The sequence below is a fragment of the Sturnus vulgaris genome, chromosome 7, assembly GCF_052056855.1.
Source record: "Sturnus vulgaris isolate bStuVul1 chromosome 7, bStuVul1.hap1, whole genome shotgun sequence".
NCBI classification, from domain to species: Eukaryota; Metazoa; Chordata; class Aves; order Passeriformes; family Sturnidae; genus Sturnus; species Sturnus vulgaris.
Window position 1 is genome coordinate 21,518,518 of NC_142249.1, and position 18,175 is coordinate 21,536,692.

An 18,175-nucleotide genomic window follows, 5' to 3' on the forward strand; every position below is an offset into this window, starting at 1 on the left:
ATAACTCACATTATTCTTGAGCTGTGAAAGCTCAGAATCAGAAAAATAAGTCTGTAAGACTGACATCACCTTATGTCAGTCTTGTATTGTCTTAAATCTTTCAGTCTGTTTCTCAAAAGTGACAATCTTAGTTTTCTCAGAGAATATATTGTGTTCTTCCTGAGCTGCAAGTGGTATGTAACACCATCCTGATAGCTCTCAATGCAGCGCTCCAAGTAGTAGTTTGTGTAAAAAATACCTTATTTCTCTGTTCTTTGAGATGTTCTGCCAAAAGTTGTACCAAGGCTATGCTCATAATTAAATATTACAGCTGTATCTAAAGTACTTTGCTTTCATGCCTTTCAGGTTCGACAGAATAGTCCTTCTCCTACTTCATTAGCTTTTGGGGACCACCCTCTCACACAACCAAAGCAGTTATCTATTAAAATTACTCAGGTAACTTTTTGAGTAGATCATTTTAGACTGCAGGGAAAAAAAAGTAGTTCTGTTTATTTCTTTGTCTTTTAACTTCTTCTAAACTCCTAAAGATTTTCAAAAGCTTTGCTTTTTAATATTGCCAACACGTTTTTCTCTTTAGTTCAGCAGCTCATAATTTAAATATCTCTGGTGAGTTTTGTATTCTGCACTTGCTCAGCTCCCAGCATTCACATTTCATGATCACATAGGTGACCATGTCATCGGTAGGTTTTTGCTCAAGATTTTAACTGTTGTGTAATTTTAGAAGTAGAGGCTGCTTTTTCAGGCAGTATTTGAATTGACAGCTGCCATTGTCATACTGCATTTAAAATCTGACATTGAAGAAGAAAAATGAGATGGATGAGATGGCAATCAAAATGATCAACACACAAGACTGACATGACTTTTAAAAGCTGAAATCAACTGTTTCATTCCCTCTGCCATTTCTGATGTGATCTGTTCTGTCTTTCACATTAGACAGGAAAAGGTTGCTTCACCTGTTGACCAATACAGAGAAATTAATTAGTTGACATTTATGTTCTTGCCCTGTTTTTTTTGCTTTTTTATGAACAGTAACTTCTCAGTTAGTGATGAAATCTTTTAATACTGTTAAAGGTTTGTTCCAACTGTTCACAGTTGTCCTCATGAAGAGGGAAAGTGATTTTTTATAAGAACCTTTCATGACACTTCCAAACACCTAAAACTAAGATTTGCTCGTCTTGTTAAATGTTTTAAAGTAGTTCATTTCTCTGCCTAACAAACATAAGAAGAATAATGCTGTAGTTGTAAAAGGAAAGGATAAATATTTCAAAATGTTTTTTCTAGACTGATCTCACAATGCTGAAATTAGCTGCACTAGAAAGTAATAAAAATCAAGACTTGGAAAAGAAAGAAGGTCGTATAGATGACTTACTCAGGGTAAGTGTTGGACATGAGGTAAAGTTATTTATTCAGAACAACAGACTGAATATGAGGACAATTTTTTAGATTTTAAAAAAATTACTTAAATAGAAAGGTATAACAAGTTTTTTTGTAATTTTTTCTTAAATCTAAGAAGTCTATATAATGAAATGTGTATTTTTTTTTCAGCTTCCGTGCTACAACTTGTTAATGATTAAATATGTTTATAGACTTCTGAAGGTGCAATGTTTGCAGGCAGCTGATTAATTCCTTAAATTCATATTATAATTCACCTAGTGGGTGTTTTTGGGGTTTTTTTTGGTTCTAATTGTGAATAGCCATTATCTGTGGAACAACTGTTGGCATTTTCAGAATGGAAGTGATTGTGACAGAAATAATTGCAGGCAATGAATAACTACTTTCAAAAAGAAAATTATGCTACACTGTGCTTGAAGACCTGTTTTCAGAAAAAAAAAAATCTTAATGCTTACCCTCTTGAAGGAAGCACTGGAGAGGGGATATAGAGAAATATGAAATAAGAAACAAACCTGTATTCACAAATCGTAGTCTGTTTAGTGTTTGTATGTGTACATGCATATGTACAATACATAAAAATATTAACCCATGAAATCATGTACTATGAAATTGTATATGTAGATTGTTTTAATACATGCTCAACAGTATGGGATAGACAACCCTAAACTATTTTTTAAAAATTTTGTTCTATTCAAAATAATATTTTTTATTTTGGGGATTTTTAAGGTAATAAGTTAAATATAATTGGAACACAGGGAATTTGTTAAATTTTCTACTCAGATCATTGAAACTTTTATCATTGTGAAATTTTTGCATTCTTTTAAATTGAAGATGTTGGGATTCACATGACTTCAGAAATAATATATAAAGTTCTGATGCTAAAATTTAAACTTCCAGTTTGAATGTAAGTGGAGCCCTCAGTAGAGAGCTGAACATGAGATTGGTACAGAGCTTTTATATATTCTCATTATGCTGAATGCTCTGCAATACAGATTGCAGGGCAATGTAAAAGAAATAAAAAAGAAACAAGGCATCCTTCTATAGCTAGGGACAGGTCTGTGAAATGAAATTTTTATTTAGATAAATAGATGTGTGTATGCATGTATGTTCCTTACTTTAGTCATGTGAAAGTAGCTATATTTATTTTCTGTGACAGCTGATTTAAAAAACAGTGTTTCAATATATCTCTTCATATTTTGTATATATTTATTAGGCTAATTGTGATCTTAGAAGACAAATAGATGAACAACAAAAACTACTTGAAAAATACAAAGAAAGGTTAAACAAATGCATTTCAATGAGCAAGAAGCTACTAATTGAAAAGGTAAGTTTCCTGCTCTTAAGAATCTTTGTGATAAAAGCTGGGAGATTGAAGTGTAACTCCATTATGATTCCTTCATTTTCATTTCAACTTTTTCACATTAGTCACTTGAGATTGAAAGTTCATAGCCATGGTGTCTGTCTAGCAGTATTTTTATAAACCTGAATAAGCTAAATAAAACATTTAGCCTTTTTCAGATAGTGGAAAATGTACCTTTTTTAATTTAAGGATTTACCCATTTTTAGTAATTCAAAATAGCAAAGCATAAAAGTTAGGAACTTAGTATATGGCATATTTTCTGGACAAATTGTAAGATCATAATTGTAAGTGCATAAAAGAATTTTTGAACATAAGCTGTTGTGAAGAGGAGATGGATAATATCTCTTTGTGAGACACTTAAGTGGCTAAGGTAATTTTTAATGTAAAATGATAAAATGCCTTGTTGGCTCAGAATTAATGGAAAAAGGGAAATGAAGATGACTGCCTTCATACTACTATTAATGAAAGAATTATTTTTTTTTAAATTTCATGCCGATTATATTTAAACTAGTAGCAATTTATTAGAAGACAAGGATACCCTGCTTCTCTCCCTCTTCTTTAAAATAGCCTCATTTTTAAAAAAATCTTACAAAGTTAACAGCAAATCATGTCATTAGAAATTAAGGTACAAAAATGTTTATGATAAACAGCCCCAGTGCCATCCATAGTGCTAGCTGCTGGATCCTGCTGCCAGGCACAATGGCACAAAGTGAGCCATTGGAGGATTCAGGAGAATTTTCTCACTAGCATGTCATAAATAAATTACTGCAGATCTTTTCAAGTTCCAGCGTAAGGGGAACGCAGGGAAAAGATGCATCAGCTCTGTTTGGCACGATAGTAAGTGCATGCCTTCAGACTGAGAATACCACAAGGGATGTTTTCTGTCAAAGGCCCTTGTTGAGTCTAGAGGTCTGTTTGTAAAAAGATCCTTAATTCTGACAATTTCTCACTCTGTATGTGTGTGATTTCAGGCCATAGACATTTCTTATGAAGCAAGCATTTGTAACAATTAAAGAGATTTCCTTGCATTAGTTGTTCATAGTGTTCTTCTCTGAGAGGGACCAGGCACACTCGGTTGTCACATCCCAAGGATGCTTGTGGTAGCAGTGCTGGTTCTAAGAAGGGCATCTGCTTCTGTCACTGCCAGTGAATATCTGATTGCACTTAAGCCTGCCCACAGTGCATTGTCACACAGCGGTCCCTGTCCCAAGTCACTTTGATACAAGTGGTAACATAGCCTGGAAACTTCCTTGAGCATCTAAGTATAGGAAGTGCTTTCTTTATGATATCTGAGTCAGCTCATTTGTTATAGTAGACATGTACAGATAGAACCTTAATTATATCCTCTATGATGCTGATACTCTAAATAAAGTGGGTTTTCAATGATGAAGAACAGCAGACTTTATAGGAAAACTGAGCCAAACTCAGCTGGGTTTTTTGGTGCATAGATTGTCCTCTAGTACTGGTTCTGGCAACTGCAGATGCTCGAGTTCTGTAGAAATTAGAATAAATGGGGCAAATACTGCAACGTAGTTTTGTTTACTCTCCTCTTATCCCTCCCTTAAAAGGCTGTTAGAGGAAAAAAAACCCTGAGTGTTTTATTGACTTTTTGAACACTTTAGTGTTACTAAATATGAAATTTTTTTGTTTTCTTAGAGCACACAGGAGAAGCTGGCAAGCAGAGAGAAGAGCATGCAAGACAGATTACGCCTGGGGCATTTTACAACAGTTCGTCATGGTGCTTCATTTACTGAACAGTGGACAGATGGCTTTGCATTTCAAAATCTTGTGAAGTTAGTCAAGCTATGTTCTTAAAATTCTCACTAATTGTTACTTCCCTCTAGTGGACTTTTTTATTACTAGTGTTCGAGGATTGAAGCAGCTTTTTATATACTGTGTTTTGCTTTGCCTTTTGAAGACTGAGAATAGAGTATAGAACTGCAGTAATGAGCTGAGGGAATGCTAAGGTTGTGTGTCTTTAAAAAACAGTTTGGTTTCACTTTCTTTTAACTACCTTTAGAAAAGCATGAATGCAGTAAATAAGCAGCATGTAGTCATTCCACTCAGCTGATAGAACTATAAAAGTAAATCAGTGATTTTTCAGGAAGCTAACCTTGTATCTCTGGTGGTCTTTGGGACAGAGGAGGTCTGTGAAGCTCTCACTGGTCACATAGGTGCTAACTGCACATCCTCATGGCAGCAGCTTTTCCAGCATCCTGCTCCTTCGTGCTTGTGAAGGAGCAGTGACAAATCTGGCAGCCTCAGATAGGGTCTAGTGCAAGTGCATGAGGGAGAGCAACCACCTGGAAAAGAGCTGCCATAGCAGGTGTTTGAGCAGAGATGGGGCCAAGGAAGAGGGCTCTGCAAGACTCTCAGAGGTGGTGGTAAAATAATTATGCAGTGCTTCCAGAGGAGTTCCTTGGTAATGAGTCTGATTCATTGGAGATACATAGATATTCAGATAGAAGAATACATGTATTTTTAAAAGTATTTCACCAATACTTTAGTTTTTGAAGGGCAGTATTTAGTCTTAGCATTATGGGATTGTCTGGGGCATTGTTTTTTTACACAGTCTTAAAAACTGTCTGTAGATGTGTTTTGCATAAAAGCTGTGATCGTTTGCTGTACAACCAAACTGATGATTTATTTGGGAATGACCAGATCATATTCAGTATTTGGCCTATAAAAATCAGGTGCTCTCTGTTGTTACTGTCAGGGGGTGTTTTTTATGGTATAAAATAAGGTATCCACCAGCTCAGATTTGTTTTTTTTCTTTTTCTAGTGCAGGAGTCACGCATAACATTTTCAAAAACCAAACAAAAAATCCCACAAAACCCCAAAACAACAACAAAAAACAAACAATCCCCCCCGAAACCACCATATATTTAAAAAGTAAGTTGTGCCATAACTTTACCAAATTTTTCCACTTCATGAAGAGCACTGGTGTTCATTCTCCTAGGAAACATTTTCACATGTATAGTAAGTTTTAAAAAATTTCTAAATGCCTTATCAGTTAAAAAGATAGTTCTTGAAAAAATGCAAATTGATGAAACTTTAATAAAGCTTTTTTTGGGGTTTACAGGCAGCAAGAGTGGGTGAATCAACAAAGGGAAGACATTGAAAGGCAAAGAAAGCTCCTGGCCAAGCGAAAGCCTCCAACTACAAATAATTCTCAGGCACCATCTGCCAATTCTGAACCCAAGCAGAGGAAAAATAAAGCTGTGAATGGGGCAGAAAACGATCCCTTTGTTAGACCCAATTTACCACAGCTGTAAGTTTAACATTTCAATCAGTCTTTTACATAAATTCTCAGATATTGTCTGTGTGTGTTCTATTCAAATAACAGCGTAAAAAGACTCTCGGTATATTCAGCAGCTATATTCTCACTGAGGACTTGCTGATGTTAGGGAAATTGACACCACTGTCTATGAAGTTGTACAATTGCACTGTCTATGAAGTTGTTGTACAATTTATTTTTGGTAAAGTCACCAGAGAAGGGCCCAGTCTAGGGATAGGCCATGTTCCTTATGTTATCTTGATCTAGAAATGTCCTTATCGTGGCTTCTTAATCTTCTCACTGATACTGATTGAACCTTTTTTTTAATCCACATTGGTTTAAGAGCTTCTCTTTTAGTTGGAGATTTTTTTTTCCATATAACAGTATTTAGTTGAAAAAAAACCCTTTTTTCAGCCTTTAGTATTTGAAGATGTGCCTTAAAACAAATGGAAATAATATCTTTTCCCCCCTTTCTGAATGCTACATCCTGAGACCAACTGTCAGAAGTTACTGATCCCATTTCATGTATTGACAATGTTGTAATTTTTTGTCATTGAAACGTAAAAATTGAAAGTTATTAAAGAACTCTCTTTTTTCTGGGGTCATTTTTTTTCCTGCAGACAGAAAGGGTGTAATTCAAGGCACACAAAGATGTCTTCTTGACATTTAATTTGAATATTTCATGAAAATGCTGCTTCAAGATATTAGTTGCTGCCCTTTATGCTAAGAGGCTGCAGCTGATAGTGTACCTATTCCTAGTTTATTTTTAAGTAAAAAGTAAATAATTAGGCTTAAAAAGAGTAGCAAATTAATCTGTGTTACTTTTTAGAAGTAAGCTACCTGTATTGAGCATGGTCACTTGTCACCTCTCACCTGTGGAGGCAATAATTCATACTTCCAGGGATGGAGGGTATATAAATTGCTCTGGCTAAATCTGCGAAATAAATACATTTGGACCATCCTTTTGAAGACAGCTGCATGTGTTTTGCATAATGCATCATTCTTAAAATTCACATTGTGACACAGTTGTTTTACTGTGCCAGAAAACCCATGAAGATACAGTAGTAAGGGTGGCAATGTAGGCAAATCTTGGTTAGTGTTGCTTGTGTTTTGGTAGAGAGCTGGAGAGACATTGCTCATTGTGACTCTAGTAATGCTTGGTGCCTGTGTTTCTTCTTAGACCATAATTAATATTTCAGAATATCAGTAAATATGGCTGTTGTCTTAAAAATAATACTGCTGTGTGTTTGAATGTAGTCTCTCCTCTTATTAAAAGTAACATTTAAGTAATGGAAAGTACCTGAAAATTTACAGAAATTTAAATTTGTTAACTTTTGACTGGATATACTCCCATAATCTTATTGCTGCTTTGAGAGATGATAAAATATAAATTGGGGAAAAAATACAGACAACATGTTCTAATTTTTAAGTAGGACAAGATGAATTCATGCTAATAAACTTTGTAATATTTTCTGGTGTTACATGGTGTTAAATAATTTCCAATTTACTAAAGACTGCAATTTTCATTTCATCTGGCTTAACCAGTGACATGTTAAATGACACATGAAAATGCTTGCTTGTTATGGAATCACCAGGAGAACAGTCAAATTTGTCTTTTTGTATCTAATGCTAGCAAAAATATAAGCAGTTATTGAACCAGAACTGTTTTGCATTTAAGTATCATAGTTCAATCATTATATAATACAGATATGAGATTACTTCCTGTATTGTAAGCTTATAAATTTTATTTCAGATCTTTGAGGAGATCTATAATGCATCCTGAAATCACAGAATCATTTAGCCACATTATGCTCTTAGGCCTTTACTTGAAAGTGGATTTTTGTATTTAGGATTTGTTACACCTTTGTATTGTAGTATTACATGTTGACTCCTTTCTGCTTCTCAGTACAGGATTAACTATTTTTTGTATCTTGGTAAAATATTAATTATGTATTTCCATTTTAGAGTAAATTTGTCATGTGCTCTATGTGATTCTCTGGTATTACATTGCTTATCATTGTTTCTGCATTACTTTGACAGTAATGATCTTAATTAGTATAGTCAAATGGAAAAATTTCTGTTTATATGAAGCCTGAGGAAATGCAGAGCTGCTTGAGATTAATGAGCTAAACCAGTAGTGAATTAGTACAACATCCATGCAGGTTTATTTTAGACATACAAACGACTTGCTAGGGATTGTTACCAACAGGGGTCTTTACCACTGCATTGTTTGCTTTAAAAAATATCTCCAGCATCTGGTATTGACAAATGATTTACAGCTTTGTGACAATCAGGAGTATTGAAGCTTTTTCTGCAAACGGGTATCAACTATTTTGAAACAGACTGAAGGTGTTTCCTGCGGCATTCTTAATAAGGGCATTGTTTTAGTTTAGCTGAATGTACTGTGGTCTGTGATAGAAATGTAAAAGCAGAATTTTTGCTCTGAAGTTACTGGTATAAAAGTGGCCAGCTTTCCAGTGTCTGGTGAGTGAATGGTGGCTTAGTGCTTCAAGTAAATGGAACACGAGTCTGAACACTGTCCTGGTTTTCCATCAGTCTTCCTCTTTTGTGGCCTAAGCATAAACCAAAAAGTAGCTTCAATTTTGAGAATTCTGTTTTCTACTGAGCAAAGTAATTTTATTAGTCTTATGTGAAAGGAATAAATTTAAACGTATTTAAAGAAAAAATAATTATTTTAAATAGAGGTTGCCTTCTTAGCCCTAGAAAAGAATTTGTTTGAAAACTCTTCCAAATTCTTTGGATACGTGAGAGGATTCTGTGAGATTATAATGCAGGTCCCCACTTTTTGGAAGCAGCTCTTATTTCACGAGACAATTGCTTCTAGGAGCAATGTTTTATTTGGTTTAGATGGTGGAATCCTTCCTCTGCAGCTTCAGCCATTTCAGTTGTATTCACTTCCCTATCACCTCTTCAAGTGCTTCCCAGTTCCTCCATGGTAGCCTGTATGTGTCCTTGTCCCTGCTTGCAGTTTGGAATGGGAGAGCAGAGAGAGCTGGCAGGGTTTGTTACTGTGGCTGAACAAATGCATCATTTAGCAGGAGCATTCTGTTCTGTATGGAACAAATAAAAATATTTTCATGAACTTCTTCAGGCTGAAGTGCCAACAATGTGTCTGGGCTTTACTGGACAAGTAAGGACAGCTCCTTCCCTGAGGCAGTCTATTTCTAAGGCAAACATGGAAACAATGGGTGAAAAGACGTCATGAAAGGTTTTGAGTTGGTTGAAGTTTGTTCGTCCTTGTAGAAATTTGGGGAACTGGAGTGAGAATAAACTTAGACCAAAAGAGAAGAGCTTCAGAAATTGCAGCCAGAAAACTTGTATTGGATGTGCATATGGCTGTTTGGGAGCATGGCTGCATTCTGCTGTGCCTATATATGCAGCATGATTTTCCAGCAGGGCAGAGGTGGGAAGAGAGATGCTTGTAAACATACCAGGCTTGATCATGGTGGAGATCAAGGAACACATGGGTAGTTCGGGTTTTTTGTCTTGTCTGTACCTACTAGTAAAAGAATTTTGAATGTAGAAGATTTTGTCTGTATATGTGAGGAAGAAGTAAAAAGAAGACTGGTTATGTCTACACATGTATATTGTATCAAAACCTTTGAAATTTGGTGGTGAAAACATAAGCCTCTGAAAAGCCTATTCTTTCTAATTAAAAAAAAAAAAGTTTTAATTGGTGGTAATCAAGCCTTTCAGGCCAGGATGGCTATCTACTTTCTTCCAGCAACAAGTAAGAGTGGCACATTGTGACACCTATACGTCACAGGAGAGTTATGCTACATGCACAGAATACGTCCAGTGCATTTTGGGCAATTTCAGGAATTCATTGCATGTGTTTCAGAGTTTATTTGGCTGCAGACAGTTAAAATACAGCATTTATTGTACAGTAGTTTTGTGCATAAAAGGTCATGGTCAGGGCCAGACAGTTGCCACATTAATTCACGTAACCTGTTCCAGCTGCCCTTCTTCCCCAGTGGTTTTCAGATTAGCCCCAGGCCTGACTATCCAGCTTAAGATGGCAGCAGCCTTTTTTCTGGTTGACATTCCTACTCCTCAGCCTTTCTCCTTTCTCACCTGACCTGTGTGTCTCAAGCGATAGAGGAGCAGCCCCTTCTGCAAGAAACTGTGATGTCTTGTAGGTGCCTTGGATGGTGCTCTGAGCAACCAGATCTAGTGGGTGACATTCCTCCCTGCCCATGACAGGAGGGTTGGAACTAAATGATCTTTAAGGTCCCTTCCAACCCAGACATTGTGTGATTCTGTAATTCTGTTTTCAAAAGGTGCCTCCAGCATGCCACTGCCCTGCAAAAGGGGTGGTGAGTGGATGGAGGTAGAAAGTGGTGAGCTGATGAGGAGCAATCCCTAGGCTGGTAGGATTTTTCAGACCGTGCAGTGGGCTGGTGGCCTACAGCCAGAAAACAGACACTGTTACTGGCTTACTGCTGTTCGTCGTGTGCTGTTTTAATACCAAGTATATCATATTTTTAGATAAAAACTATTAAACTCCTAAAAAAAAGTGTTTCTGAGTATGAGAGAGTAAAGTTTTGTTTTTCAGAAGTGAGTGAACAAAATCCAAAGTGACTGTATCTGTGTACACCTCTGTGTTTTATATGTCTTTCTCTGAAATGTGGTGGTCAGTAATGACAGTTTTAGATTGCTGTGAAACATGCTGTGCTTCTAATAGAGTTAGATTTGTGAGGAAATAGAAAAATGGAAAACAAATTATTTATTGGGTTATGGCATAGAAACATGTTAAGAGTGACTTTGAATCTTAATGCTTTCAATATGACATCCAAGTTGTGCTCTGTGCTCAAGAGGGCTGTTTCACGACTCTTTGAAAGGCGATACTTGCTAGAGCTGTCTAGGCACTTTGTATCTCTATGTGGACACCTCAGGTTTTATAAAAAGGACCAGATTTTCCATATTATGTCAGTTTTTAGTGTGTTGGGAAGGATAAGGATTTGACAAGAAGGTCTCACAGATATGTGAAACAGAAAGATCTTTGAATGTAGAATCTGAAGAAGGAATAGAAATAATGGCAAGTTTTGATATAGAAGAAAAGAATTGCTGAGCCAGTCTTACTGGGTAACTAGAAGGCAAAGAGCAAGTGAGTTGGAAGGGTCTTTTATGGCTTAGAGCAAAGGATAAATCCAGCTCAAACAAAAAACGTTTTTACCAAACAGAAGAATTTTCACAGGCTAAGAAGAAAACTAATGTTGCAAGTAGAAAAAAGATCTCAGAAATCTCCACTGCAGAACAAGTCCCAAACTTTAATATGTAACTACTGACTCCGATGATTGGCTGATCACTAACACAATGTGGTAATTTTAGCAGTTTGGATAGGTTGTATGGAAATGTAAAAGGTGTGTCTGACACTGATTGATAGTCAGGTATTAAGATGCTCTGTAATGAAAAGTATATAATGGATTGTAACCAGAACTAGAATTGGGCTTCAGGACACACAGCTTGCCTATAGCCAGCAGCTCTAGGCTCACCCATGACCCTCAACTGCTGGAACCTCGTCTATGCAATAAACAGCATTTCCAGAGCCCTCTGAAGCCTCCGTCTCTCCGTCAGGCTCTTACATTAGGGCATCTGTGGTTTTAGGGCTCTTAGTGTTCACTGAAAGTTCTGGTAGGTCATGTTATAAACTTTGTCTTTTGAATGTGTTTTACTGGTAGTTCAGCATTGCAGAACCACCTAAAATACTCACTCTTCTTCCTGAGAAAGACAAACTTTACTATCTGTATTTCTGGAAATGCACAAGCTGTATTTTATACTGTAGACAAGAATCTGGGAATGGCATTATTCAACCTTGTAAACATTGGCATTTTTCTTTTTTAGCTGAGAACCACATTAGAGTAGTTTGCTGTTTTAATAGAAGTATTGAAAAAGTGTTGGAGATATTCTTGTAAGTTGTCTAGCATGGTCTGGATTTCTTTGATTATGCTGGTAGATGTATTACAGCAGGAATTGGAGCATTTCTTTCTTATGTTTCTTGCTGTTGCTTGGACTGTACAAAGTCCAAGTGCATTGCCAGCTTTCCTAGCTATGGAGACAGCCCATTTTATATTTGCTTTAATGCCTCTTCTTTTAAGATGTAGCATACGTTGTCTAAACCTAGAGGAGATTCTGCTAGGAAAAGAATATGAATCTTAGGTCCCAAAATCTGATAGTAAGAGATCTTCTGTCTTTCTTGGAGAGGCAAATTTCCTCCCTCCATTGCCTTCAGAGTGTTTGGGGATGTCAATTGTAATACAAGACTTCTCTGAATTCCAGTAAGAAAAAAAAGATGCAGGATAACTTTGTATGACATGTCTTAAAAGAAACGATTGCTTGCCTCTCAGATTCTGACAGGATGTGATGATGGGTGCTTTTGTCGCCTGATCTGAGTGTTTCCTATATGTTACAGACCCAGAAGGCTGATGAAATAACTACAGTCTTGTGAGGCTCTTTCCAATTTCTTGAAAATTTGGATGGTGTGGTCAAAAAAAACCCTCAGTAATTTCACTGAGATTTGGTTGAATCAGTTTTCTGTCCTTGTCAAATCAGAAAATGGACAGCAAAATTCAGTATTTATAATAAGAGGAATGGAGAGGACTCTATGAAAGTTTCAGAACCTTCTGATTTTATCTGAAAAAGATGCACTCCTTTATCAGCAACTTTTGAGACACAAAATTGCAGGTGTTGGAATTCTGAAAACTGTGGTGAACTTGAAATTTAAAAGTGAGGAAAGAAGTTTTATAATCTATTAGATTTCTGCAAATTTTGTTGAAGTTGACTGGCATTTGCTGTAAGAAATATCTGGAATAGTGTCCCTCATCTCTGGGAAAACTACTGGTGATTCTCAAGACATTCTAGTCCTCAAGTTTGCAATCAAAGTGTATATAGCCTTCTAACCACCTGGGGTAATGATCTTCCCAGCTGATAGTTGAACCCACAGAAATACAGACTTTGTGAGAATGTACTATGCTATGAGCTTTAGCTTTATATGATGCAGAAAGTATTAAGTCTAGGCCAAACAATAAAAAGTGTAATTTTAATTTCTTTTGTAGAGATTTGTGTGAACCCTTTCAACGAGGCCATACCTCTTTCTCCTTCCCCATCGCGTTTCTCTTCCTTGTATGTGCATGGTTTCTTATCTGGAACTCAAGTCTCTTGGGTTTATTTTTTGTGGTTTTTGTTCATCAGATGGATACTGCATGCAGTCAGTTTGCAGGTTTCTTAGTTACTAATCTGTGCAAACAGTCCAGATTCTCTGTATAACTGAATTTATGTCTGAGCAAGTCTATAGACAGTGAGGGACTACTGAATTATTTGTAGCCAGAAATTGCTGAGAAAAGGAAGATGCAAAGAGAACAAACTAGAGTCACATGTGAATTCAAAGCTGAATTTCATGCAAAATGTAGTGCTAATGAACTTGAAATGTATGGTTTTGCACTACCATCTGTATATCACAGCTCAGAAATCCAGTGTTATCATTCTTGTCTAATTTCTGAATGCATTAGAGTTGAGAACCAAGCAGTGGAGTAGCATCAGCTAAAATCTGGGATGGTGATACAATTCAAGATGCTCCTAGGTAATTAACAGGCTATCTGGATGAATCGAAATGGTTCAGTGGGAGAGGCAGTTAATATTGTAGAATACCAAATACAGGCATTCTGTAAGTATGTTTTGATCCTGAAATGACAAATCCAAGATGTTCAGATGGCTCAAAAACTTCTAGTACTTTTAGAGGCAGTAAATAACAAGATAACTGGATATACTGTAGTTTTTAAGTAAAAATGCTATTGTTTTGTTTGCCACCATGTAGAAGGTATAATTACATGATTGTTTCATTTTTCAGTTTGACTCTAGCAGAGTACCATGAACAGGAAGAAATTTTCAAGCTACGATTAGGACATCTCAAAAAGGTATGTTTTTTTAATCACAACAAAACCCATAAAAATTAGTACTATCAAAATGAAGAGATAGGTTGACAGCTGTCTCAGTAAAAAAGCTGATACTAAAATTGCTGTACTACTTCATGCCTAATAGTTGCCTTCCTTTTGTTTCTGTTTGTGCAGCTTTTCATAAACACTGAAATTACAGGGGAGCAATAATGAGTCCATCCAGTGTAACACTGTGCTGGCACCTTAAATTCATCTGAGAGTGCAACAGTGATGATGCCACAAATCCTGCTCTTCCCCTTCCACTTTTTGGGCTCCTGTTTCAGAACTTAGTGAGCCAGCCAAGTTTGATGTGTGGGCTTTTTTTTTTTAGCCTTTAAAAAGGTCCAATTCGCAAGCATTGTACTTCTGAATTAATACAACATTTTCATCGTCTGCAGTATTCACTTCAGTTGTTACCAGCGTATTACCTATCACAAGAGAATATAATTTTCCTACTTTTATGGAAAATCTGTTCTCTATGTCTTAAATTATTTTTACAGTCAGATATTTTACTCTAGTCTCTGACTTGTGAAAAAACCTCTTTTTTGAACCCCGTAATTCTAATAAATCTGTGTGGTGAGATAATCGTTACATGAAGAAACTATTACTCATTCAAGCGAAGATCTTGAGGAATAACCTGTAAAATGGAATGGCAGTTGATACAGACAGAAATACCTCAACAAGAGTGAAAGAAAAGGACTTATATGTGCTGAGTAGTAGTTCCTGAGTTGTTGAGTCAAAACAGGTTGTAGTGTTTTCCCCTTGAAATGTTGCAGTCTGTTTCAAGCCTGTTTTCTTCAAATGTACAAGCCACCTGTTAAAAATCCTACTATAATAAATTGAACTGGCCCCTTGAGAAAGCTGCAGCTGTTTCTGAAGAATATGACAGGAAAGTATTTGAATCTGTAGTAGGAAATCTGCATATAATTTGCTGGCACTAGTGAAGTAGACTGCCCACATTGTTCTTCATTGTTAGTGGTTTAGAAGCTCCAGCTTCACATAAAATTCCGTTAGGAAATTCTGTAGGTTTTTTTTCCATGCTTTAACTTTATGAAAGTCTAATGGGAGTTTCGAATGATACATGAAATAAACTTTTACAGGGTTATTTAATACCAGAATTTCAGTTTCACCTTGAGCATCAATGCTTGGAGTACTTTGTAAAAGATGGAGATTCCCTGACTAAATGCTGGGGGGAAACAAACGTTATTCTTAGCAAATCATACTTGAGTATATCTGAAGAAAACAATAAAATTACATTCTTACATTATAATTCTTTTGTGTGATACAGATTTTGTCATTAACTAAGAGCACCAATTTTGTTACTTTCATTTTACATGGCTGTATTCCTTCTCTGCACTTCTTTGCTATTTGCATTTTTTTTTCTTCATTCCTTTAGCATATGCTGTTTTGCTGGCTGCTCCTCTTCCTTTTCACTCTTGAGATGATTTCCTGGTGCTCTTATTTTTGGTGCCCTGTACATGCTGCCACCACCAGTTTTCTTTTCCTACTGCTACCCAGGAAATTCTTTTCCAGCTAGTTGCTTTGGTCCTGGAGAGAGTCTCTTGTTTTCTCACTTCCTTTTATATAGCAGTGACTTGAGGCAGCTAAGCTGGTTCATTCTTGCTTAAAGGTATTCACAGCCTGAGTGTCCTAAATAACAGCTGGAAACAATGCAACCAGCCAGTTCTTTTTGGACTAACATTGGCCTATGAACCACATTTTGAGAACCACTGAATTGCATAATATATGAACAAAAAGGTCCAAAAGAGGCATAACTGATGGATTTTTTTTTTTTGGTTAGCCTTTGGGAAGAAAATAGACAATTGTGTGTATGAGTGTGTGGCCTTTTGTGAAGGGAGGACTAAAATTCTTATAAAGGACTACGGGGTTATGAGGAACTGCCTATCATTTCAGGGTATTTAGCGGAGAACTGCAAGGATGTGTCTAAATATAGAAAAAAAGAATTTAACCTTATATAAACAGGAAAAAACCCTACTCTTGACATTGTATCTTAGGAAAAATAAATGGTCCATCCAGATCTGCTGGCAGATTGTGTTACTTCGTCCAACTTTTAAGTTATTAGGAATTTGAATTTCATTTCTTCCATGGAGGTTCATCTCATGTCTTGTTTTGGGATGGGAAGTTTTTTCCATTGCTTATGGGGATGACTTCAGGATATTCTCTGAAATAATCTAGTCCAGATTCCTCAATTCATTGGATATGTGGCCATTTAATACATGTTTTAGATCCTACAAATACAGTTGTTGCTTCAGAACTATATCATTATGGTATTTTCTCTCTATTTTGCTGACTTGTGCCTCCATCTCCTTGTGCCATGGCTTGTCCTGTTGCTTTTACCAGCACCGCCAGGTTGTGCAGTCACAATAAATTGGATTGGAGAACTGATCTAGCATCTCCCAAAAAACAAATATGTTTGGGGTTTTTTTGTGATGCTAGTTTATTTTCTTTCTTTCCTTTCTTCTGTTTGTTTATTTTTTCTCCTCTAAAGAAAGGATTGATTAGTATTCCAGTTTGATATACCATGTGGCTGTGCAAAAGGCTCTGCCAAAATAACAAGAGGTGATGATGGGTGCTGCTACTAAAAAAATATGTATCAGATGCCAGGGCTTTTTCTTTTTCAGCTAAAATAATTCCATAATTATGAGCTTTCTGATGTGGACTAATTTTGTCTCCCCTTTCTTCAAATTTTTAAGTTCTAGAGGCACTAACTCTGAAATCAATATAACCCTGTCTGCAATATCTTCCAATGAGTATGTTTTGCAGTTTGAGTATAGATACATAGGTTTCCAGAAATTAGGCGTCATGAAATCTTTATGATTTTAGAGGACCTGAATAAACAATTATTTCCTTGTTTCCTAATGCATAGACTAAAGATGAGATAAAATTAAGTGCTGAAATTCGTTAAGGAATGTGCTCCTACCTGACACGCTTCTTTTGAAGTTGCGCTTAAAATCTTACGCAGTAGACATTCTTCATTTGTCATTTTAATAAGATACAAATGGAAAAATCTTTTCAAATTAGATTGAGTTTGGTGTCTTGTATCAGCACCTTAAGAATGTTTCTGCTGTAATTATGTGCTCTTTTATTCTTTTACTTGATTTGCACTTCAGCCCTAAAATATTCTACATGTCTGTTCTTAATCTGTCGGTTTGTACAGAATCTGTAATAGCCCATATCTCAGTTTTTTCTTCCTTTGTACATCAATTTCAGACCGCTTCCCAGATAATTTATCTCCTTGGCTGAGGTACAAAACCCAGCTGCCTTTCATTTCAAATAGCATCCCTACAGTGCAGAACAAAATCATGAACATCCCATTACCTGTGGGTTCATGAACAGAAAAATTTCTTGAAACAGGCTTTTGCCTTATCTTTCTGAATTTTTCTGGCTTTAAGAGAAAAGCAGTGCTTTCTTCTAGTTCAGCAGGGTTTTGTAATGTAATGTTCCTCCATCACCACTAGTATTGGTGCAGGCATAAAAATACCCTCTTCAAATGGGAAGTAAATGAGCTTTTATATTTTCTTCTTTTCATTTGCAGGAGGAAGCTGAAATACAAGCAGAACTTGAACGTTTGGAAAGAGTTAGGAATCTTCACATAAGAGAACTAAAAAGAATAAATAATGAAGATAATTCACAGTAAGAGTCTTTACTGTCTTAATTTTGCATGTCTATTTTTAAAGTAATTCTCTAGTATGACATCTTACCTACAGAAGAGAGATTTGTTCATAAATTTTTTTTTGTTCTCTATGTTTATATTTGTATTTTAAACACCAGTTTATTTAAGCTTAACTAAAATTTCTTACAATTTGGTAAATTTATTAATGCTTTTGTTGAATATGCACAAAATAACATACCTACACTGTTTATAGTTAAGAACTGAACTTGCTAGACTATATTACTAAGCTAAAAAAACCAATTGTGAGATAACTTAATGCAGTTTACTTACTTGATAATAATGCAAGAAAATGGCAGGGAGGTTTGATGCAGCAACTTTGTGCTGCACTTAAAATTAGTTTTGTGTTTATGGCACTGTGATTTCATTCCTAGTTGGTATAGGTACCTAGCAGGAAAAAGCCGTATTATGTTGTTACTTTGTATTTCACCTTGAATGGCAGTGTATCACAATGTTAAATTGCTACATATTATGAACTGTTACTGTGTAATTTTAAAAGTAAT

The 18,175-nt window shown here is 36.0% G+C and overlaps 1 protein-coding gene across 2 annotated transcripts in view; it reads left to right on the forward strand.

The window, feature by feature from the left end:
• The window catches only part of TLK1 (tousled like kinase 1), a 68,249-nt gene that overhangs the window by 37,101 nt on the left and 12,973 nt on the right, over positions 1-18,175 (forward strand). For both annotated transcript variants that reach the window (XM_014880156.2, XM_088168076.1), the window contains exons 7-13: positions 346-435; positions 1,282-1,374; positions 2,606-2,716; positions 4,409-4,545; positions 5,835-6,023; positions 13,897-13,963; positions 17,538-17,635. In XM_014880156.2, the coding sequence (XP_014735642.1) occupies positions 346-435; positions 1,282-1,374; positions 2,606-2,716; positions 4,409-4,545; positions 5,835-6,023; positions 13,897-13,963; positions 17,538-17,635 (785 nt within the window). The remainder of the gene's footprint in view (positions 1-345; positions 436-1,281; positions 1,375-2,605; positions 2,717-4,408; positions 4,546-5,834; positions 6,024-13,896; positions 13,964-17,537; positions 17,636-18,175) is intronic.